A 23725-nucleotide genomic window follows, 5' to 3' on the forward strand; every position below is an offset into this window, starting at 1 on the left:
CTTTCATGGGATGCCTTCTGTTTGTTTTGATTGGTGCAGGCTGAGGAATGATTTGAAACAAGTCACTTAGAAGCCCGGTATCACTCCACCTGTTGTTTTCACTTGTGAGGAGTGAGGGAGAGACAGAGTAGGGGAGGACTGGTTCTTCCAGTCCCAGGGTGGGGCCTGGGTCTCTGCATTGCAGGCACACAAGGGTACCACTCCTTCCTACTTTCCTCCAGCTCTCACAACTTCAATCCTGATATTTGTGGAACAGATGGACCCTTACTTTACACCACATGATGTGTCCACTCATCATTGGTCAACTAGCACATCAAGGCACTGTCTTTGAGAAAATTTGTAGCAAAGTGGTTATTTTGGCAAGAAGTGTGGTGCCCTTGCCCTCAATAGCTGTTGCACTGACGCTCAAACCCCCTCCTGACTGGGCTGTGGTTCCAGAGATGGAGGCACCAGGTTGCTTAGATTTAGCCCTCCCCTAGTGTATCCTTCAGATTCCAGAGGAAATGCCTATAAGGACTTACAAAGTCTAGTCATGGGGCACGTGGGTGGCTCAGTGGTTAAGCGTCTGCCTCTGGCTCAGGTTGTGGTCCTGGGGTCCCGGGATCGAGTCCCACATCAGGCTCTCCGCATCAGGCTCCCCACATCAGGCTCCCTGCAGGAAGCCTGTTTCTCCCTCTGACTATGTCTCTGTCTCTCTATGTCTCTCATGGATAAATAAATAAAATCTTAAAACAAATAGACAAAGTCTAGTCATGATTATTAATCTCGATTCCTTTGGAACAAGTGAGGGCAGCGGCTGCAATTGAATATGAAGTTTTAGATACATTCATTGCCCTCAAACAGCTCCTCCAAATGCCCCCAGAGAAGAGAACTTCCTCATCTTCTGCTCTTTGCAAAATTTTGGTGCTCTCATCAGGAGATGGTGGCTGTTGGAAAGGTGAGCAGGAGAAGGAAATGAGAGTGAGAGACAATAGTGTCATGGGCACGGCTTTCCTTCTCCACTTCCATCTGAATGCCAACCATGTGTCCATAGATGCAGTGACCGTGGCCACCAACCTCAGTGCCTCACATGTAAGTGTTCTCTGTGAGAGAAGCTCTTCTCATGCTTCAAACACTGTCTTCAATGTCATCTCCTTCTCCCTCTTCAGTTGACTTCCAAGTTGCCTCCCTAGGGAAGCCTTCCTGACTGTCCTGTGTTTGTTTAATTCTTTAATTCACAGCACTTATCACAGCTGATAATCACATACACTTATCTCCCCAGCCAACTGTTTCGTTCCAGTAGGAAAGGAGCCATTTCTGACTCTACTTCGGATCAAATCCCCAGGGGTCAGCAGCTAGCAGGCACATAAGGGCTCAGTAAACATGCTTTGAGGGAATAAGTGTCTTAAGTGTTGCCTCTGGAGCTCTGAAGTTGACTGGACAGAACAGAGTTCCTTAAAAGCCTTCAATCAGGCCCACTGCCAGGCCCCCCCAAGTCACATAGCTCAGGCACTGCCTGGGCCAACCCGAGATGTATACTCTTCAAGATGGGAAGACATCTGGCCATACTGACTCCACCCAGCAGCCCAGGGCACTCCAGCCAGGGCCCAGGGAATCCACTGATGGGGGACACAGAAGGGCTGGAATGGGTCCAACGCAAAGCATGTCTTATAAGTCTGAGGGAGTTGGGCCAGGTCTTCAGCACAGAGGAGAAGCCAGAGCATGTGAACTTAATGAGCCCTCACAGCTGTTTTTAATGGGGCCCTGATCACTGGAGGGCAGTTGGGGGAGAAGGTGGGACACGGTCTCAAAGGCTTAATTAAAAGTCATGAAAAGAAAATGACACACAGAAAGGGTGTGCTGAAAGGGTGGGAAGGGGCTTGGTTGGGAAGACAGGACTGGCATTTCCTTTTTTTTTTTTTTTTAAGATTTTATTTATTTATTCATGAGAAACAGAGAGAGAGGCAGAGACACAGGCAGAGGGAGAAGCAGGCTCCATGCAGGGAGCCCGACGTGGGACTCCATCCCGGGTCCCCAGGATCACACCCTGGGCTGAAGGTGGTGCTAAACCGCTGAGCCACCCGGGCTGGACTCGCATTTTCATTTTAAACTATGTCAACCAGTTGCCTGAAGCCAAACTTAGAGTTGAAATGGGAAATGAACAATCATTACATAGGGCAAAAGGAGAACATTTGAGCATCAGATCAAGCTCAGAAAATATAGCAAACTCAATGCTTAACTTTCCAAGCCTGTAAACTTTTCTTGACATTTGTATGGGGGCTTATCCCAAGGCTCACTGATGATCATTCGGCAGTGAGGAGAGCATGCATTTTGTGCTTGCTATACCTGGGGGAGACTGCAGATGTGCCCAGAGTGCATATGCCATTGCTGTCTGAGATTCAGACCACTAACTCTGAGGGAAGAAAAAGTCTGCAGACATTTTTGGCTTATAGCTGACCTGTTTGCCAGGAGCTGTGCCATGCACTTTTAAATATATTATCTCATTCATTCCTCACCATTATCCTGTGAGGCAGATATTCTCAACCCCACAGAGATGTTCAGAAACTTGCTCAAGGTCATATGGCTGTCAGAGTCACAATATGAAGCTAGTTATTCTAACTTCATATGCTGGTCCTTTAACCACCATGCTACCTATCACCTGTGAAAATATTCATTGAACAACAAATATATACTGGTTGTTTCTAAGTGGCACCCATTTCCACTTCCTTTTATATGTGAGGATGTACAGAGGCAGTATGGATATAGGAAAGTTACTGCTTCTGGTTTTATTCATCAACTTGTTTAACCAGCTATTCATCTGTTTATCCATGCAACCACCTAGTAGCCAATCAACCAATCAACTATCCAAAAACATCATCCATCCCACCAGCCAACCAACCATCCACACTAACCCAACTAACCAATGAACTATCCTTAGATCTCTTGGTGTAAATTGGGATTAGTAGTTGTACCCATTATACAAGTGAGGGCTTAACACAGGGCTTCATGACACTGATTAATCAGTATTATCATTGGGCTGTGTTGTCTTGAGCTGAGTACTCCAATATGTAATCAATGTCTCAAAGGTAGAGAGGTTTGAGGCTGCTTGGCTGTTTTATGAATGGCATTCTCAAACTTACTGAAAAGGTTAATGATCATAAAATGCTCTTTTCTAAGGGAAAATTATTTTTAATCTGGTGGTCTGAGAAAATTGGGCTTCTGCTAAAAAGCTCATTGGTTTTTACTCTTTGGATAGTGACTCATACAAAAATTATGATCTTTACGGACTGAGCATTTTGTGTTTTAACTTCATCCTGGACTCCCTTTTATATTTCTCTCCTTGTTTTTGCCTACTTTTTTTGAAATATAGTTCTCATTTATTCTTTCTTTTTTTAAAGATTTATTTTAGAGAGAGAAAGCACACACATGAGTGGGGAGAGGGGCAGAGAGAGAGAGAGAGAGAGAATCTCAACCAGACTCCCTGGTGAGTGCGAGGCCCAGTGCTGGGCTCCAACCCAGGACCCTGAGATCAAGACCTGAGCCAAAAATCAAGAGTTGGCCACTTAACCAACTAAGCAACCCAGGCACCCCTCTAATTTATGCTTTCTATGTTGAAACTAAATTTGGTTGGGATTTCTCAAATCCCTGTGGTAACCAGAAGGACAATAAACATGATTATTTATAAGTTCCAATTCATGTATTGACTAATGTTTTAACTAATGCAGAGAAAGAAAGGCTACCTGAGCCACCACGAAAGGCCCCTGCACACCTGCTTGCTCTGAATTGAGGGGCAGAGGACGTATGAGATTGAATACTGTGAAAACATAAATCCGATGGGTAGACTTAGGACAGTGGTACATTTTTTTCTTCTATTGCTCATGAGTGGGATTCAAATTCCTCTTCCCAAAAGAGTGACAGAGTGGGAGAGAGATAAAAAGGAAGGGAGGGAAAGAGTAGAGTTCTGAGAGAGAGCATTACACCAGAATGAATAATTCTGGATTTTCAACTCCTCAGATTTTTAGCTCATTTATTACATGAAATTAAGCAAGTCATTCAATTTCTCTCATTTTCCATTTCCTTCTCTGCCAAACAGTATGAGCATTCCTATCCATTTCATTGGGTTGTTACCAGGATGAGAAGAGATAAAAGCTTTGAGAACTATAATGTGAACTTCAAAGGGCAGTAATTTGTATTATTTCTTATAAAATGCCAAAATTCCAATAGTGCTGTCCATGGCATATTTATTTATTTATTTTGAGATAGAGACAGAGAGAGAGAATGTGGGTGGAGGGGAGCAGGTAAGTGGAGGGGGAGGGCTGAGGGAGAGAGAGAATCTCAAATAGACTCCCCACTGATCCTGAGATCATGACTTGAGCCAAAAATCAAGAGTCAGATGCCTAACTGACTGAGCCACCCTATGTGGGACATTTAAAGCACATTTTTCCAGCTCTCAGAAACTAGCTGATTAGGGAAGGAAGGAAGGAAGGAAGGAAGGAAGGAAGGAAGGAAGGAAGGAAGGAAGGGAGGGAGGGAGGGAGGGAGGGAGGGAGGGAGGGAGGGAAAGAAAGAAAGAAAGAAAGAAAGAAAGAAAGAAAGAAAGAAAGAAAGAAAGAAAGAAAGAAATTTCCTTGGGTTTTTGCAGCTCAGTCAGGAGCAATCTGTCAGACAAGGCTGTATTTACAGTGGCACTCCCTCTGTGAGAAGGCACCCCCTGTCAGGTCCCCTTGACCAGGGCAGAAATAGGGCCAGGGAGCTGTCTTACCTCATCATCACAGCTGATGGAGCATTTGCCATCCAGAGAGGCACACTGTGGGGTCAGGTGAAAGCAAGGGGAAATGCGTTACTTGGACATTCCAGCATCTGCTATGATTGCCACTTAATTATTCAAGGACAAGCTTTAAGAAGTCCTTGCCTTTTATGCAAATACCAAATTTCAACCAAAGGGAATGCTCCAAGATGTGTCTTGTCTGCCTTCCCCAGGATCAATACCAGTTCCAAAGAGTAATATAAAAGACAATTTATTGGGAGGTAACTGGCTCTTTTTCATTTTAATTTATGTTGTCTATTTTAATTTACATTGACATTCAATATTGATATCTTTTTAAGATCTCAAGTCTTTGAGTAATAAAAAGTATAACTGTGCTGTTACTTAATTTTAAATTAATAGATCCTAATGGCTTTTTTAAAAAAAACCTCTGTTTTCTTAGTCTATAGTTTCCTAATGTGTTAATTTAAGCATTTATTTAAGAAATACCATTCCAACAATTCGAATTGAGCAAAATTGCCATTTCTAACAAATTACTAAACAAATACCACTAAGACTGCTCAGTACAGAGAACACAGTACAAGGCAAGAAGGCTCCCAAATTCTCCAAGGCAGAGAAATCCTCTGGTCAAAGAGGGTAGATGCATGCTTAGTCAGATCTAGTTATGCAAAGGACTTCAAAAGTGAAATAAAGAAATTCACAAATCAACAACCAGACATCACGAGATTAGAGAAAAGTCACTATGGAAAATCACAAAAGTCCCCAACAGGTAAAAGAAAAACTTCTCCTTTGGAAGGTCATTCTCTTGATTTCACAATTAAAACTGTTTATAGGAGCAAATTGCCTGCTTTCCCAGCATGTGGCGTCTAACATGCTGACAACCTTTTATTTTGCAGTGAAATGAAAGGTAATCTGAGCAGCCAGCAGTTCATTTTACAAACATTCATCGGAAATCTGGCACTTTTAGGCTCCGGGTACCCAAATGTGAACACCTGTATAATAACAGTGCCGCTAATGCTTCAATACACTGATTATAACTTACCTGTCTGCTGGCAGTCCAGAACTTCCTCTGGAAAAATTCAAGTTTCATCTGAATGCCTACAGCTGGGACAAATTATAAATAAAACAAGGCATTAGAGATTCCTTCACACAATTATTTAAGATTATCATTGAAAATCATCTGTCACGGCAAGAAGCTGATGCAAGCATATCAGATAAGAACGCTTAAAAACTAAACTTACAGTGAAGTCTACAACCACGACATTTTATCTTTCAGGTAAGGAATTCTCAAGGTTAATTATACTCACAGAACTTTTGACATAGAGCAAACTGAGCACAGTGCAGGTGACTCTTTGGAGCCATGTGACCTGTGTGTTTCTAAAACTCATACACTTGTGGTCACTCCCCTCCCCAACCCAGGCTAAAAACAGGAATGAAGAAAAGACAGCATATTTAGAAAACCACTGCATCTTCAGAGTTCTTGTTACAGTTATTACCGTATGAACTTGCATGTCTAAAATGTATACCATGCATGTGTTTTTGAGATATAACATTTGGAAAGCACTTGTCATGAGGCTGGTGTTTGGAAGTGAGTCACTTGACTATGATGTGACTTAGTTAAACTGGCCCCCAGTATCCACATCTCAATGATGATGATTTTCCCTCCCCAGGAACTTTGAGGGAATTATGCAGTTCTGTTTGGTCATGAAAGGATCCCTCGAGCAACAGTTCCTCTAGTGACGGAAACATACAGAAAGAAGAAGTTAAGAAAGTGACTTGAAATTTTGGGATGTAGCATTTGGTGGAACCTTAGAACGAGGACACGAACAAGCTCATGCTGTTTCTCTCCGTGAAGCCAAAATGATGTAATGCTTGAAACCATTTCGGAAAGTGCTCAAGGCAGAGCAAAAAGCTCATCACATGGTGAGAAGATGTTAGAGGAGTCTGGAAAGACAGAGTGAGATTCTGGGCTGGAAACACTGGACCCCACACGGGACACCATTTATCCCAGGGCAGTTTTGCAAACCTCAGTCCGTTGCACACAACCTCACCAATTTTGGCCACATCTGCACACCACCGGTATTGTTAGCTATCTTTCCACACTTTTTCTTTTACTTAAATACCTAAAGTAACTTCAACTGAAATAATAATTGCCACCAAAGGAAATACACAATTATGAAAAAAAAAGTTCACTCAAGACTCTTAAGATCTTGCATGTCGCCATGTTTGATCCCCCTCAGGTAATCATTGCCATGCTGACTTCAGGAAGTGGAAGATTCCTAGAGGCTGTTACTCTTAAAACTGTCAAGTGCATTCCTCCTTCCTAGAAGAATTGTTGAAGCAAGCCCTGAGATTCAAGGTTGACTGGGGTATGTACACTGGGAGGGACTCATCTTCAACCTTTGGACTCAGCATGTCAAACCCTAGGATAGGGCTAGACCTAAGCCTGGCTGCCATATGCAGGATTGGAAGTCTCTGAAATGCACCATTTCAGCACTCTGGATTCATCCTGCTTTGCTCAAAGTGTCCTCCATCCTCCAGATCATAAGCTCTCCAAGGGCAGGCACCTGTTCTTCCTCCTCACTGGATCCCTGCCCCCAGCAAGATGCTGAGCACACAGATGGCCCATCGCTAAATGCTTGCTTTTAAGAAAACTTTCAGGTCATATTACAGTCAGTAGTTCTAGAGAAAGAGGAGTAACATAAACATGAACTATAATCACCCCCAAATAGAAGTTTTTCAGGGTCAACTCTCCACCTATATGAGCCACCTGGGGAACTTTAAGAAAAAGTACTGATGCCTGGTTGCCTTCCCCCTCCATACCTAGACCATTTAAATCAGAACTCCTGGGAGTGGTGTCTGGGCATGGGGAGTTGAAAAATAGCCCCTAGTGAATCTAATGCACAGCCAGGGTTGAGCATGGCTGTTCCAAAGGCCCTGGTTAACTGGCTGTCGAGGACCTGCCACAACATGGACCTCTTTGTCAGACTACGACACAAGCTGCTCTTCCTAGCCCTGGAGAAAATTTCAGAGATTACTTGAAGGAACCTGATTTTGGAGGCTGAAGGCTGTTTGCTGTGGATTCAAATACTTCTTATCTTCCAAAACACCTGACAGGCTGTATCCTTGTTGGGGATGAGCCAATGGGGGAAGCTACAGACCAGGGTGTAGGCTGGGTTTTGCTCAGATCCCCCAGCCGGCAGAGGTGAGAGCCTTCCCTTAAGAAGTGGCTTGGAATGAATATCTCTGGTTCTACCAAAGACAGGGAGGGATGGCAAAAAGCTGACTTCAGGACAGAGGGCCTCAAGTTGTTGTGACATCCACTCATTGGTATCTAGGAGGAGGGTGGAAATGAGCTTGTCTCTCGTCTTTTGTGTATTTTCTCTGTGCAGCTTTCCCCCTACATTGTTCCCCAGCCAGTTCTTCCCAGGGTGGCAGTCAGAGTAACTCTAAGGGCACTTCTGAGGGACATGGTCAACAGCCATGGCAGGCTTCCAGGTGCTAAAGGATAAAGCAGAGGGTTTCCTGAAAGCATCACCCCACAGTGGCCTTTCCATGGTGTTTCTTCTTCCAACAGCCCAGAGTTGCCCCTGGCCCACCTATCATTACCTGAGTTCCCCATCAGCAGCCCATGCCCTTTCTGAGAACCCCTTCCATTCTTTGATGGAGCACTCCCACCCCCCAATTTTTACCTCCCTAATGAAGCTTGCTGCTCCCTCCTGGGTGTTTATCCATCTCACATTCCTGAAGCCTGCTATCATCTGCCCCTTTCAGCTTGTACCCCAGCTCCTCAGAGCGCTTTAATCTTTCCTCCTGAGTCAGCCCCTCTGTCCCATTAATCATGCGGGCTGCTTCTCTCTGATCCCCCTCCAGCAGGCTGCGTCCCCTCCCTGCTCCTGATGCCCTAAACTAGACACGGCTTTCCTCGCTCCTCACTCACCCCCATATGGGCTGTGAGGTTGATGCCACAGGGCTTCCTGACAGTCCTGACTGCCTTGTCTGCTTGGTTTTGCCCTGGCTGTGTTTTTGAAGGCTGCCCCCCGCCCCTGCCCCCCGCCCCTCCCAGCAACCCTGGCCCCTGGGTCTCTGTAGCACATCTGAGTTTGTAGCATTTTCACCTACAAGCTAACATACTTCTCTGTGATGAGGAGGATCACAAGCTCATTGGCAAGTCAACTTCATGACCATTGGTTCAGTGGCCTTCCCTATGTCAAGCTCTCCATTGAGTGCTGAGGGGAATGAGAACACACTCCCATGGTGTCTAGCTGGGGAGTAGCCACATGGTAAACTCAATGTCAGAGGCTTCAGAGAGGACTGTGGAGCACAGAGGATGGAGTGGCTTTGGCCTGGCAGAAGCTTCGTGTAAGGTTATACCCAAGGACCCCACTGGCAGGAAAAGTAAGAACAGAGGAAAGAAGGTAATCCAAGTCCAGAAATAGCACAGGCAAAATGATGCAGCTTTTTAAAAGACCATCGTGTCTTCTGAAGAGTATCCTGTAGGCCCTTGGGATACTGAATCATTGCAACAGAGGCTGAAGGTGCCCACATAGCCTACAATACTTACTATTTGGCCCTTTACTGAAAAAGTTTGTGGACACTTGCTATCGGGTCTGAGGAGCCATTTCAGGTTCAGTAGAGAAATGGCAGGACTTCAGATCTATATTGTAGAAGATCCACGACGGAAGCCTTGAAGAAGAAGAAGGCAAAGGGCCCAGACAGTGGAGACCAGAATGAGAGGAGTTAAGCAGCCACAGCCACTTGGTACATTTGGCTAATGATTTCTTGAGCATGAAAATGATTTAAAGTGGGAAAAACACACCGAAAAAAAAAAATCAGAATAAAAACTGCCTCCCCCCCAAAACAAACAAAAATGCTTCAGGAGCATCCTCTGGCCAAGAAAACAAATATGAGCTTCCACAAACAGAGTCCTTTCACTATTTTCCTTTATTTTTGTTTCACATGTTTTTTTTTTCTTTTTTCAACTTTTATCAGAAAAAAATCATTATTATTACTTCAGCAAGTCCCTTTCTCTTCCCCCACCTCCTACATATTCCCAAATGGAACCTGAGATATTTGTCATGCCTGTCTGTTTTGTTCTTTCAACAACATTTTAAGCCATACCAGTATATTCTGATTCAAGTCAATCCTGCTAATTTAATAAGGAAAACAAGGACAGAAAATGCTTTAGTGAAACCCAAGTCCCAAAGAGAATGAGGAAAATAAAAACACCATTCCTGGGGTTTAAAATTTTCTAGACAGTCCAGAAAATCATCAGCATATTTCTCCTGGAGTTCATGGTGCTCTTCACTTCCATCTGATTACAAATGCTCTCAGACTCCTACTGGGGCTTTTATGGAGAGGAGAGAAGAGCCCCCTTTCCATAACAGCATCTCACTCCCCTTCCAGGAGTGGAACAGACCCAGAAAAATGTATCCTTCCCAAAGTGCTGGTATTGTGTGAGCCTCCAGGACAGTGACCCTGAGATACTGGGATGGTCTTTGGAAAACCAGCAAAACAACAAAATCATCGTTATGAGAACTGCCATCCCCAAGAGCCCCAGAGCCTCTCACAGAAAATATTCAGGCATCCGGAGCACTGACATCACTTTGGGTTTGAATTGTTCAGGTTACCGTTCCTGTAACTCTTCTCAGTACTCAAGGAAGGCCTCAGTACAGATTTTCAGCTCAGCAGAGCAGACCACATACCTTCAATGAAGTAGGTTCCAGGCTTCTTCTTTCCCCAACTTTCTAACTTCCTTACAACCTACTCCCCTCTCCTTTTCTTCCTCCATGTTTATCAGAAACCCAGGATGTGCTAGGTGGTGGGTCTACTGAGATGAAGTCAAGACAGCCCGGCATGGGAACCTGAAGAGAGCAATCAAATTGCTGAAAAGAGGATAGCACTTCAGGATTCCCAGAGTGGATGTAGGTGAGCACAGAGCATCATCCACCTAACATCCAGCCATTAACATCCAGCAGGATGTCAATGACTACTGTGCTTGAATTGGGATGAACAGCTGACCGCAAATGCTCTCGTTCTGTCCTGTCCAAGTTAGTGGCCACCAGCTATGTGTGGCTATTTAAATTAAAATAGAATAAAATTAATAATTCAGTTCCATAGTTGTACTAGCCACATTTTAAGTGTTCAATAGCCACATGGTGCTAGTGGCCACTGTACTGGATCATGCAGATCTAGAACATTCCTATTATCACAGAGGGTCCTATTGGACAGAGATCAGTGATAACAGGAACAATCACAGAGAACTGAGTATTGGCATTCTTTAAGGATCAGTGGTAAAGTTCTCCACAGACCTGTCCACACTACCCACTCCCTGGAGGTGCAAAAAATAAGGATGACTTAGGTACAGGGGATTTAGATCAGATAGAGCTGCCAATGTGAGAAGACCTGGATTTGCAAAGGGAAGTTGGTAATTAGTTTGAGAGAAACCCAAAGAAATCAATGCAATATGCTCAATGTGGCTACCACCCCCAAGATTTATTTATTTTGCTTTATAAAATTTGAGAATACAAATTACATTTCCAGTGCTATTATATTCAAATGCATTCAAGATGAAATCATGCATGCATCTCATATCAGGTTAATAGACATGCATTCAAGTGTAATCCGAGACTCACCAAAGAACAATGTTACATGTAAAATTAGAAATAAAATAACTTTTTCATATTGTATTCATTTAGAAATAATTTTCTGTGGGCTTGGCCTCAACTTGCAACATACCCCTAGGAGCACAAATCCGGTTTGTAAAATGGTGCTCACCATGCCTGGCACGCAAGCTCGCACAAACACCCTTACTTCCATTTGCCCAATCCTCCAGCCACACAATATATTCACATACGCTTTGAGAGCTCATCCAGGAGACAGAAAAATAATCTAGCCACCACCAATAAATTATAACCAGGAAAATTTTTACCAAGAGAACTGGATGTGAATCCTGTTTATAAGATGGCTAAGGATGTGTGCAAAGGATGTATTACTTCACCTCTCTGTCCCTGCAAAGAGAGTCATACTAGCTTTAGCTTCTGAACAGAACTTTAGTGGGCTGGGGAAAAATGGCACAAAGTACAATGGTGTGCATTAGAACACTCTAAAGGCTTGATGGTGTTGTCAACATTCCTGCTATGATTTGTTCATAGAGTTTTTATCCTTTATTCTTGCTGTTCAAAACCATACACAGTCTTTCCTGCCAGGATATTGAGACTGAACAAAAATTTCATCCATCATGAATCCACACTGTTCACTGCTAGCAATGTCTATGGTGTAATATTGGTGGATAAACGCCTAACTAAATTATGATACCAAAGAAGAGGGATAGAGACTATATGAACACTGGCAAGATGAAGCAACATACAGAAAGTGATCATTCTCTTTCAGCTGAGCAAGCTTTTAGAATGGAGTCTTCCCCCTCGGGATTAAGGAATGCTGTGCCCCACTGTTCAAACACTACCACATGCCTCTTCTGGAATTGTGATCATTTATGCACACTCGGGACAAGGCTAGACAGGTCTGCATACAGAATCCAAGAGGGTTACTGTTCCTGAAACTGGCACCATCAGCTCCAGGTGCTCGTCAGCCAGGGTACTATCAAAGCTTCTCAATTGACTGGTCACTGCTGGGAGCAGGTGACCATTATTTCAGCCTGGTGCTTGGGCAGAGAAAGGTTCCAGAGTGACCTTCAGTCAGAGTGGCCCACAAACAGGAGCATTTTCTAATAGATCCCAATCCATGGGTTGGGATATGGTAAAACAAAACAAAACAAAACAAAAAAAACCCTGCATCTTTATTAGAGAAAATAAAACTCTAATGAGTTGATAAATAAAATATCTGTTAGGAATATCCCACGTATTTCATGACTTAAGATTGGGACAAGTTTTCTGACAACCTAAATTCTACAAATAAAAGCTGGCCATACGTTTGTTACCTCATCCAGATAATGAGCTCCTACTTGTCATATTTCTCAAGCAGGGTACTGGCTACTTTTACTCAGCTGGCTTAATATCTCCCATCCTGTCCTCATCCCCCCTTTGACAGAGCCCCTGAATTTTCATTCCTTTGTGTACAATGGCAATGATCGCTAGCGGTGATAGTAACAAGGCCTGGCACATTTGGATTCCAACTTGCCTTAATTAACGGTCAACTGGAATAGCTGTGAGCCAGGCCACATTTGTTTAAATGTTTTCCTCTGTTTGTTTTCAACATAGTTAATTGCAAGTTGAACTAACAATGAATCTGAATGTCACTTTTCGGGGAATATTTCATGATCAACTAGGGGTTTGGAATAAGGCCACTGTTCTGGGGTGTTGAGGAAAAGAATTCTAACCTTCCTTACATCAAATACAAGCCCATTCCAGAGGTCTGCTAATGTCCAGGATAAATGACTTACCACATGAATAACAATTTAAAACCGTAATGTGAATTATGACATAACTCATCTGTTAAATATTTCATGTGAAGATTTTAATGAATTGCATGATGGAATGTTGGACAAAAAAGACAAGTGAAATCCTGGGACTAATTTGGGTGAAACTGAGAACAGAGTATCCTCGCGATGAGGGGGAAGGAAAGGCAGCTGCACTCATGTCCCCCTGGGTGTCAGACTGGCAAGTCCAAAGGCTTTCTTAAAAGATTATAGGGGAGAGAGAGCGATCAGCAACAACTGTTTGAAAAATATTTAGATCAAAGCAATATTCGTTTATTATAATCTTGGTAAAGCCTGAACATTAATCTCTAAGGTATGGTATTATTTCAAATATTGGGGTGGGGGGGACATCCTCACAGCAGCCGACACACCTTGTATCTTAGCCTATGCCAAGTGAAGAAATACAATGATAAAAGGGGAGGAGGTGTTTTAAATATACAACCCCCCCCCCCCCAAATGAGTGCATGTTTCACCTCTGAAGTATTCCTTGTGGTACATGGTGGGGGAGGGTAGACTGTCTTATACATGCTTTTAAGTAACGAAGAGCTACACGATGGATGTCTGTGGTAAGAGAGAGGGAGTGGAAACAGGACTCATCACTTGATTGACAACTCGATAGCAAAAGGTTTTCCTTGGAGACTCCTAGCTGTGGAGGCCTATTTTAATCTGCCACCATCCCCACCCAGTCTGCGACTGGCTTCTGGGAACGTGTGTAGGAAGGCCTGATCATTGGCCCGCATATTTCTCTGGTAATCGCTTTGGTTTTGTCCTGCCAGAACTTCTCGGGAGCAGTCACCTCTGGTAGAGTGTAATAAGTGACAATTATGAATGTTTCCTCCATTTGGATTCTAATTACTTGACAGAATCAACGCTGAAAAGAATTAGCGGGGCCGTGGGATGGAATAATAATTTTCTTTTCACTCCTGAGGTAATCTGGAAGCATTTTTCCAGACTTCATCTAAAGAACCCTATATTCCCTCAGCTTTCTGAGGCCATGGGAGCTGGCATCAAGTATTTTTTGTCACATCGTTTTATGCTCACAAACCTCTTCAAATAATATTATTTCAATAAAGTTTTTCAGCCAATACATTTCTAGAGTCAATTCCCATCTTTTCAACCTTTTGGAATAAAACATTTAAGCCTCAGGCTTCATTGTATTTTAATCAGGGTTACACAAATCAATGTCCATTAAGAAAATTATAAGCTTCCAAATTATAGCTCCCCAGTTAATAATTTCTTATTAGGTCACCACCTAATAACAGTTACCAAAGAGATTTTAACAAAATCAGGGGTCAGATTTCCAAACATTTCAAAACCCATAATAGAATGGTCACATTTAGTTGCCAAACACCTCTGAGTTGGATGTTTGTGACTATACTTAATGCAAAGCAGCACTAAAATATCCACGTGGGTGGCTCACAGGGCTGGAGGGATGCATCCAGCTCCTCTGATTCTTTAGCTCATGTTCCAGGGCACAGAGAAGGAAGGGGACTTTTGCAAGAGCACCCAGCTCATTCGAGGGATCCTGAGTCAATTCCAGAGTGACTCACCTCAGATCTTTCCAGGGCGACTCACCTCAGATCTTTCCAGGGCTGGGTGGGAACTGCAGGGAGTGACATAAAGGGAGCAGCTCAGCTCAGCTGACGCCTTGTGGGAACACAGTTTGGATGCTACAAGTTATTCTGATGCTTGCAAGAGAAGCTGAGAAATCTAGATTTCATATGCAGACAATTCATTGAAAAATTCACAGCACTCCCGTAGTGTTGCCAGATAAAATACTTCTGATTTGCTAAATCTGGCAACCCTATACTGAGGGTCACACGCCCCAGCCCAGGCAATGACCTGGGGTGACCTCTGTTGCAAGCTGAGAAGAGAGCACTGAGGTAGCTTGTGTCCCCTAACAAAGTATCAGGACTGGGAATCAAGGCTGCCTCCATCAACATGACCTTTGTGACTTTGCTATTTGTTCCAGAAAATTCTTGCCCAGAAATACAAGGCTGTAAACAAGTAAAAATACCTCATGATTTACTTGAGAATCTTCTCCCAAAGCAATTTTTTTCTGAACAACAGACTACTCAGGCCAATATGGAAAGTGCTCATTTATCAAACCAAGACTTGAGAGGCCCACTATTCTTAAAGTAATCCGATCCCCAGATCCCCACACGGAGAGACCCACCAGACCCCAGAACCCTAGCAATATCTACTGACCCTCTCTTGCTAGGAAATACTTAGACCCTGGCAGGGTGGTGTTCTCCTTCACTGCAGGAGGGAACAATCCTGACCTTGCTTGGTCTACAGAATTTTCTAATGGTTTTCTTGTCAACAAGAAATGCTTCTTCAAAGCACTTAACAATACTTGGCATTAAATTATATTATTATTATTTATTATGATTCATTCCCACCTGACTAGGGGTAAGCCCCTTGAGGGGCAGAGAATGTTTACACCTGCATTCCCTGAATCTAGAAAAAGTGCCCAGCTCAGGCAGGCATTTGTGAATACATGTGGAATAAATGACTGGACAGTTGGATGTGGTGCTGATGCTGATGTCAGCTGTTCCTAGACAGTTTTCTCTCTATTTTGCTATTCAGGTGGCTTGCATATTGTCCTGAGGGAAACTGAGGGCCATGGAAAGGTTTTCAGTGAGGCACAGGTGTGAGATGAGAACAAATCTTGCAAATATCTGTAGGAAAAGGTGGGGCTGCATGGTTTGTGTGGGGAGGTGAGGGATGATGGAATTGCACTGAGCAAGGGGCACCAGGGATGGAGCAGAGAGGTGTGCTCTTGCTGCTAGGCGCTCCTGACCAAGTGAAGCCTGGAATCTGAGCCTTGCCATTGGTACATTAATCTCCTCTACACTTTGCCAGATACCACCTATCCCTCAGCCTCAGGGCTCTGTCATTTTAGCTTAGTAAATTTCAACATGTTGCAATTTTGTTTGCATGTGAATTATTTCATGAAACATGTTTCCCTGCTCACTAGACATGTCTTGGAATTATGTACGATATATTCCATGATGGGAATTATTTTATAAATTGGATCATAGGAATTATATCACATAGTAATAGTAACATTAATAATATCAATAATTCATAGTATTTATCAAGCCTCCTACTGTGTGCCAGGTATGCCCTAGGAGTTTAAGATACCGTAAGCCAATCCTCCGAATACTGTGCCAGGTGGGCAGTACTCCTAGCCACACTCTTTATATATAAGAAGCCTGATGATCAGAGACCTAAGTTATAGGCCGAAGGTCTCCCTATCAGGAAGTGATCTTCACCTTGGTTTTCATCTCACAGAACAAAGTCAAAGAGGTTTTCTCAACTGTGAGTTCGAACATGCCCTCTGTGGGTTTGTTTTTCTTTTTTGCAGATAAAATACAGACTGGAGGTCTCAAGTTAAGTCACACATCATTCTCTATTCAAACAATCCAGAATATTTGTACCAATTATCAACATATTCAAATTGGTTCTGTCTTTTCCAGACATTAATGACCAATTAGTTTAGGGGATTGGCTCATCACTTTAACACAAGTCTGAGAACACACTGCTTGCTCTGCAGGGACAGTTAGTGAGGTATTCAATAAAGAGTCAGGACCCAAGGATGAGTAGAAATTTATGAGGACCTAGTGACCAGGTGAAGAGGGAGGGTGGAGAGAGCACTTTAGGCCACCTGCCACATCTCGAGCTGCATCCTAGAACTCCAGGAGACCACCTGTGTGGCCAGTGCAAGCAAAGAGGCCAAACTTGCCTAGTCTTTATGAGACAGCGACTGGCGCTCAATGAGGAGGTTCAAACAAAAACTGGTGATTATTCTGGGGATAGAGCATCACAAGCACAACTGCCCTCTTCACGGTGGGTCAGTAAGACCATCCTTCTCACTCAGTATCCAGTGTCACCAGGTCATCTGACATGAGAAGGACAATAAATGGAAAGTCAAAGGAAGACCCCATACTTAGGAGCACGCTCATGCAGCAAGGCAGCCTGGGAAAGCGGCTCCCTCTGGCCACGTAGGGACCGATTCCATGTTCAGACACCTGGGTGGCAGATGTGTCTGGCCATATCAGACCTGGCCCAAGGCAGATATGCTTGCAGAACAGCTGCACGCAAGGTGATTATGAGCAGGAGGGGAGCAGAGAGTGAGAAGGCAGACGGCATTCTGGAGTAACAGAGCACTGTTTCCCCTCCAACCTCTTGGAATGTCAGGATCTTGGAATATTTGGAAAACAGCCTTACAGTGAAGGATACCAGTTTTGTTCCATAAGCTAATCAGGGGGATGTTGAGGATGGAAAAGCCATCTTCCGTCATTAAGGGATTGCTCCCAAACACGTGTCTGGATCCACCTGAGTCTCTCATCTGGGCTCCTGGACAGGCTTTCAGAATAGGCTGTCCTGGTCAGATCCCTGTACTGGCAAGGGTGGGCTGGAGGGGCTGGGGGTGGGGGCAGGCACCTCCTTTTCTGATTTGGGAGGGAAGTGCAAATCTTTCTCAGCAGGGCCCACACCCAAGCCCTCTCTTGAAGATGGAGGCCTCCCCTCCATGGTGAGCCAGGCCACCTCGCCCACCTTCCCTCAACACAGACCTTATCCATTCCACAAAGGTTCCATTAGTACCCAGTATTTTTTTCAGTCAAAACTGAATGAATGAATGAATCAATGAATGAACAAGCAAATACACTATATTCCAGGCACTAGGCAGTTAATCAGTTGCTTTTCATGCTTTCTTTGAGGGATAACAGTTTGAAACACAGTTGTTACCAACATTCTTCCCAGTTTCCTGGCACCCCCTGGCTCTTCTCATTCCCTCAGCTAAAGCATTCCAGGCTTCCGGCCTCAGGGGAGGGATGGAGGAACTCAGAGAACAAAGGAGAAAATTCTAGATTTTGACTGTCAAAACTGGAGGCCCTCAGGGAATCTCAGGGCAGGAGGGCCTACTAGGGGAAATGCCTGGGCCCGTGCCTCTCCTTTCCACCCTGCCCCCAACCCCCTTAAACAGACCTCTTAGGAAAGATGACCTGACTGGAAAGGGAAGAGAATCCAAGGTCCCAGCCGGTGGCCCGAAGGAGAGACCTGAACCGTGATGTCCCTGCTGATCTTTTCCTTCCTTTCCCCAGCCCTGGTCCTAAAGCCCAGGGGGCTCTCCCAGCAGAGGCAAGCGCTCCCCTCCGCACACACTCCTCTCCTGAGTTGACCTGGTAAGTGGAGGACACAGGAGCTGGGTCTCCTCCAGCCCTCCTGCTGCTGCTGGAAACGGGAGGTCTGGGCAGAGGCCACAGAGAACCCAGGACGAGGCTCCCTGCGGGCTGGTCCCCACTGGGCCCAGGGAGCTGCCCAACTCCGGGGGATGGGATGAGGCGGGGCAGTATCACTGACCTGTGCCCAGGCCAAGATGACAGAGGACCTGAGAGCAAATGCCTGCATGATGCCACGGGGAAGTTTGTCCCCCACCCTTCAGCCTCAGGTGAGCCCTGGGTGAGGGCGGGGAGAGAGGAGATCCACTAGAATCCCTCCTGCGGGGGAACTGAGGCATCCTTCCAGATAAAGCTGCAAGGCTGACCCATCTGAAAGGCATGGCTGAAATTCACAGCCGAATCCTTGTTCACTCAAGAGCGCAAACAACAGGGATCCCTGGGTGGCGCAGCGGTTTAGCGCCTGCCTTTGGCCCAGGGCACGATCCTGGGGACCCGGGATCGAATCCCACGTCGGGCTCCCGGTGCATGGAGCCTGCTTCTCCCTCTGCCTGTGTCTCTGCCTTTCTCTCTCTCTCTCTCTCTGTGACTATCATAAATAAATAAATAAAAATTAAAAAAAAAAAAGAGTGCAAACAACAGAAGCCGGGGACCTCAGGAGTGGCTTTTCCCCAAGCCCACCCAGGATGGAGCCTGGCCCCTCTCACAGAGCACCTGTATTGGTGGCATGGGGAAGTGTTGCAGCCACCCTGAACTTCCCAGCAGCTTTCCCCACACACAAGGGAAGCAAGGGGCACAGCAGCTTCATCCCTACCTACCTCCCTGGCTCAGTGGAAACTGGACCTTTTGATCTGGATAAAAGTTTTCCAATGGAAGGATTATGGATGTTCCCTTCACAGAACTGGCTTTGGGAGAATAGGGTCTTCTGAGGGCCCTGCTGTAATAGCCAGAGCCTCTACCCTCCCCTCTGTGCAGGCCACTGGCCTACCTTGTGCTGGGACCTCAGCGCTGCCCCATGGCCCTGGCCCCCTCCCATCTGTCTGTATTGGGGGTGGGCTAATTCCTGAGTCCTCCTTCTATAGGGGAGAAGCTTCAGCAATGTGATGAGGCCCCAGAGTTCTGATGCTTCCTTAGTTGCCATCTGTGTCTGTTTCCTTATACTTGCATCCAGATTGGGAAATGAACAGGTGAACTTGGGTCTGAATCCTGCCTGTCTCCTATACAGGCAGGGCACTGCCCAGGTCCAGTTCCTCAACAGGACAATGGGACAGAAGTTGTGCACCCTTTATAGGATTGAACTAAGACTTAAACGGACTCATGCACGTCATGAACCTTGCACAGTGCCAGGAACATGGGGACTGTTCAGTAAATGTCACATATATACACACATACAGTAACAGCTAGTTCAACACGTGCAGTATTTAATACAGTACCTGTCCTGTTATCTTTCCCTATAGCTCAGTCTCCACACAGTTTTTCCAAGACTGACACACTGCCATCGCTCACTACTCTGTCAAGGAGCTCAGATCCCTGCAGCAGAGGCCCTGAATTCATCCCATTTGCTGGACTAGATTCTTTGTATACTCTGTTACCTACAGGGACACTGAGCTTCAATCCACCATGTAATGTTTTGTCTTTACTGTTAGAATAAGCAAGTTGGACCTGGTATAGTCACAACTACCTAGGATATTCTCAACTCTGCTGAGAGTCTATAACATCTGAAGATTTGATAAAATCCTCACAGGTACATACTGTCCTTATCACCTCTGTTTTATAGCTGAGGGCATGGACATCTCTAAGTAACCAAGCTGGAGTATTCATACTAGAAATTTCCAATCTGAAAGCTGAGAGGCACCCTGGGGGACCTAGGATTTGAACTCCGATCTTTCTGATTTCAAGGTAGGAAACAAATCTCTAAAATGAATGAACCAGAGAGAATTGCCTAAAATGACTTAAAACCCCACTAGTGTGTATTAGATACTATCCCCCATAACTTTTCCAGCAATCTCATAAGGGAGGGAATGTTCTATCCATTTTAAAGCTAAGATGGAGGCAGGTAAATGATTTAATCAGCGACTCACAGCTGTTAGGACTTGGTGGACCCAGGATAGGACCCCCCACGCCTGACCCAGAAACCTGTTGCCCATTTCCTTGTGGTTCTCAACAGGACTGCATCACCCCCTAGGGGGCTGTTTTGGAAGTTTATAATTTGTCACAATAACTGGAAGGCTCATAGTTCGTGGTACAGTCCCCCAGTGCTTTCAAGTGCTCTGCTGTGATTGATGTACTTGGAAAGCATGATCCATATCTGGGCCTTGAACTGGATCCTGTCTTACATCTAAATACAAAGTATGTCTTCCACATGGAATTTTCTAGATATAGAACCACAGTCCTGTGAAAAAGAGAGACGAGTGTATTTTGTGCGTAACGTTACTATTTCAGAGACCCCCATCACCAGTGAGGCATGGTTTGGGGCTGAGATGTCCATACGGCAGCCAGTGTGTTTACAGAGATTCCATACAAGCTTCTGGCTACTTCATTCTGTCTTTTCTTGTAATTGTGCCCAAACATCTATGCACTAAAATCTATATTATCGTACCAGAAACTAGTCTTCTTTCCTGTCTTGATACTAGAGTTAGAGCATTCTTTAATTTTTGTTTGTCTATTTAGCAGCCTACAGGGAAACAGGTTCTATTCACTATGTATCTCATTTTGGGATCATAAAGGGGATATTACAAATCATTGTTAAAAGGAGGTGTTGCACCGATGGGTTTCAGTTTCCCTTCCGCCACTGGGGCTGGTGATTATTCCTCCTTTTCTCTCCCTCACCCCAAGCCCCAAGACCATTTTCTCTGTAGCTCTCCTCTCTCATCTTGCCTTGAAAGCATAGATTTGGCTGTGCCAAACCTCACATGTGGCCATGGCTTCCTCTGTGTTTCCCTTCTCGTTTATTTTGGCCTCAGTCAAGGTGCAAGATATTGGTATCTGAGACTCTGCTCCACTGATGGATTTCCCATCTCAGAGGCGAGCAGTGGAGGGACAGCGCCTTTTCTGTGCTTAGAGAACCAGGTCCTAGATAAGGAAAAGCTGGTCTTGGGGCTTTTCTGCTTTGGGCAAGTCAGCTCTGCCGCTGGTGCATTCTCTTTTATCAAGCAGCATTGTCTTTGAATTCCAGGCAGGCTGTGAAAAGGAATGGAGCCTTGTACACTGCTTTTTCTTGCACAAAGCATCTTAATTATCATTATTGTCAGCACTTATGTCACTGCCTTAGGAGATGAAGAAGGAATGGGGGGGGGGATATTTTGCGATTTCACAGGGTGCTCCAGGACCTTACGATGAGGAGGGGGGTGGCAAAGTTAAAGGGTAAGGAACAGAGCCCCCAGTAGATTAAAAGAGGCCTTTGTAGTGGCTACGACTGTACATTAAAATAAATCTCTCCCAGCACTAAAATAACATCTACATTCATTTGGGTCAGTGCCACACTCAGCATTTGAGAAATTTGACAAAACATTGCTTCAGCATGTTGAGGTTTGCCAGTTAACAACAAAACAAGAAAGCTACCTTGGCTGCATGGAAATACTTCTCCTGGTTCCCTACTTTCACTTATGACTCCCATTTTCCGGCTGCACTTAAAAGAAAAAGGCGGCCCTTTTTTCAGGTGCCAACCACTTAACATGGCCCTGAAATGGGCAGCAAATTGCCCCGGGAGGTGGTAAACTTCAAGAGGAATCTTTTTCTTTTCCCCTGAAGGAAACTCCAAGAGACTGCGTGCCTGATAAAGCCTTTAATAGCTAGAGAAGCGTTATTTGGGGTGGCCCTCAGGTAGACCAGACGTGAATAATGCCTCGTAAACATAATTACTTCTACCGGGAGCACAGCATACCAGATGAGTTTGGCGGAGGCCCCGCTTCCAAGAGAACTGCAGGCATAAGGAATCTTCCATTGAAGATCCAACAGGATGACTCTGCTGTGGCAAAGACCACGGTCACTTCTGGGGGCTGTGTCTCTTCAAATCTGATTCTTCATTTTTCGGAGGCCCTGGCTAACAGTGCTGGGAGATTTTTTCCAGCTGCTTTTTGTTACTTTACAGCACGATTAGGCCTGAAACAAGCAGGCGATCCACTTATTGAGACTGTTGCCAATGGACCCTGCTCCCAGTACAGTCCTTTTGGTTGTGGATTATGAGTAGATTTGTACAGGTTTAGAGCTGGGATAGTGAAGTGAACCATTGAATCCAACCTACTTATTAGACAAATGAGTAACTAGAGGTCCAAAGAAGTTAGCAACTAGCCTGAGATGATTCAGAGATGGCCCAGACTGATTCTAACCCCAGCTGGTCTGGAATAACAGCTGCTGCTTTTGTCAGCTGGGCATGTATGTCCCCTTTTATGGCTGGAAGAGGCCTCCCACTTCCCTCCACACCCACACCATTTTCTTTAAGGAACTGTCCTGTCTTCAATTTTAATGTGTGGTTTGTATAGAATTTGCCCTCTACCCCATGGATGCAGAAACGCATCCTTCCTTCTTCTTCCATAGTGCTGGGCACCAATCCCAGCTTTGCCAATGAGAGTCAACCCCTAGGACTTTGGGAACTTTCAGGAAAAAGGAAGCTTCTTTCCATTGAGTTTGCCAAGCTGGGGGCATTGTGTGAAGAGGGTGTGCTTGAGAACAGGGCTGACACAAAGACAAGGAAAACAAGAGACTGAGAACCCTAGTGAGTTCAACTGAGCCCTGGATCCAACTGTATCTGAAGCCAGAGGTAGCTCTAGATATATTAGTTATGAGACAATGAATTTCCACCAATCCTAACCAACCAAACAATGAACTTCCTTTAATTTACTGATTTTGCTTAAGTCACTTTGAGTTTGGTTTTTGTTGCTTGCAGCGGATGCTATCCTGACAAATGTAGCTGTAGTTCAGGTTGGTAGCTCCTTCTGATAGGAGATGGGCAACTTATCTTCATGTACAGAGATCTATCACATAAGCACCTCCATGCAGACAGCCAACTACAACAGCTTGATGACAGCACTTGGGTAGAGGGCAAATCTATATCATGCATGATGCCTTTCCTGACCTCATGTCAGGCATCACTTGTGAATCCTGGTACTCCTTCCTAGGGATGCTTACAATCCACCCCATGCAGCTCCCCAGGCAACCATGGCCACCATTCAGCGGTGTCTGGTCGGTATGACCACACCAGTGCTCATGAAATAACCTTGTGGCAAACGTGGCACCCTTCCCCAGACCAGGTAGACACACGCCCTTTAACTGCTCTTAGTAACCTCACTGTGGACAATGAAGATGGCAAGCACATGTGTCTCCATGAAGGGCCTGGTTGCTAACTTTTGGGGAGTATTT

The 23725-nt window shown here is 44.9% G+C and overlaps 1 protein-coding gene across 11 annotated transcripts in view; it reads right to left on the reverse strand.

Annotated features, from left to right (window-relative positions):
• Positions 1-23725, reverse strand: part of CACNA2D3 (calcium voltage-gated channel auxiliary subunit alpha2delta 3) — a 945794-nt gene that overhangs the window by 81922 nt on the left and 840147 nt on the right. For all 11 annotated transcript variants that reach the window (XR_007404330.1, XM_049098270.1, XM_049098267.1 and 8 more), the window contains 2 exons: positions 5787-5848; positions 4742-4786 (listed from right to left, as the gene is read on the reverse strand). Coding sequence is in view for 10 of the 11 variants with exons in the window: in XM_049098270.1 (XP_048954227.1) it covers positions 4742-4786; positions 5787-5848 (107 nt within the window). In the remaining variant the exon portion in view is untranslated. The remainder of the gene's footprint in view (positions 1-4741; positions 4787-5786; positions 5849-23725) is intronic.

This window comes from Canis lupus, chromosome 20 (assembly GCF_003254725.2).
Source record: "Canis lupus dingo isolate Sandy chromosome 20, ASM325472v2, whole genome shotgun sequence".
NCBI classification, from domain to species: Eukaryota; Metazoa; Chordata; class Mammalia; order Carnivora; family Canidae; genus Canis; species Canis lupus.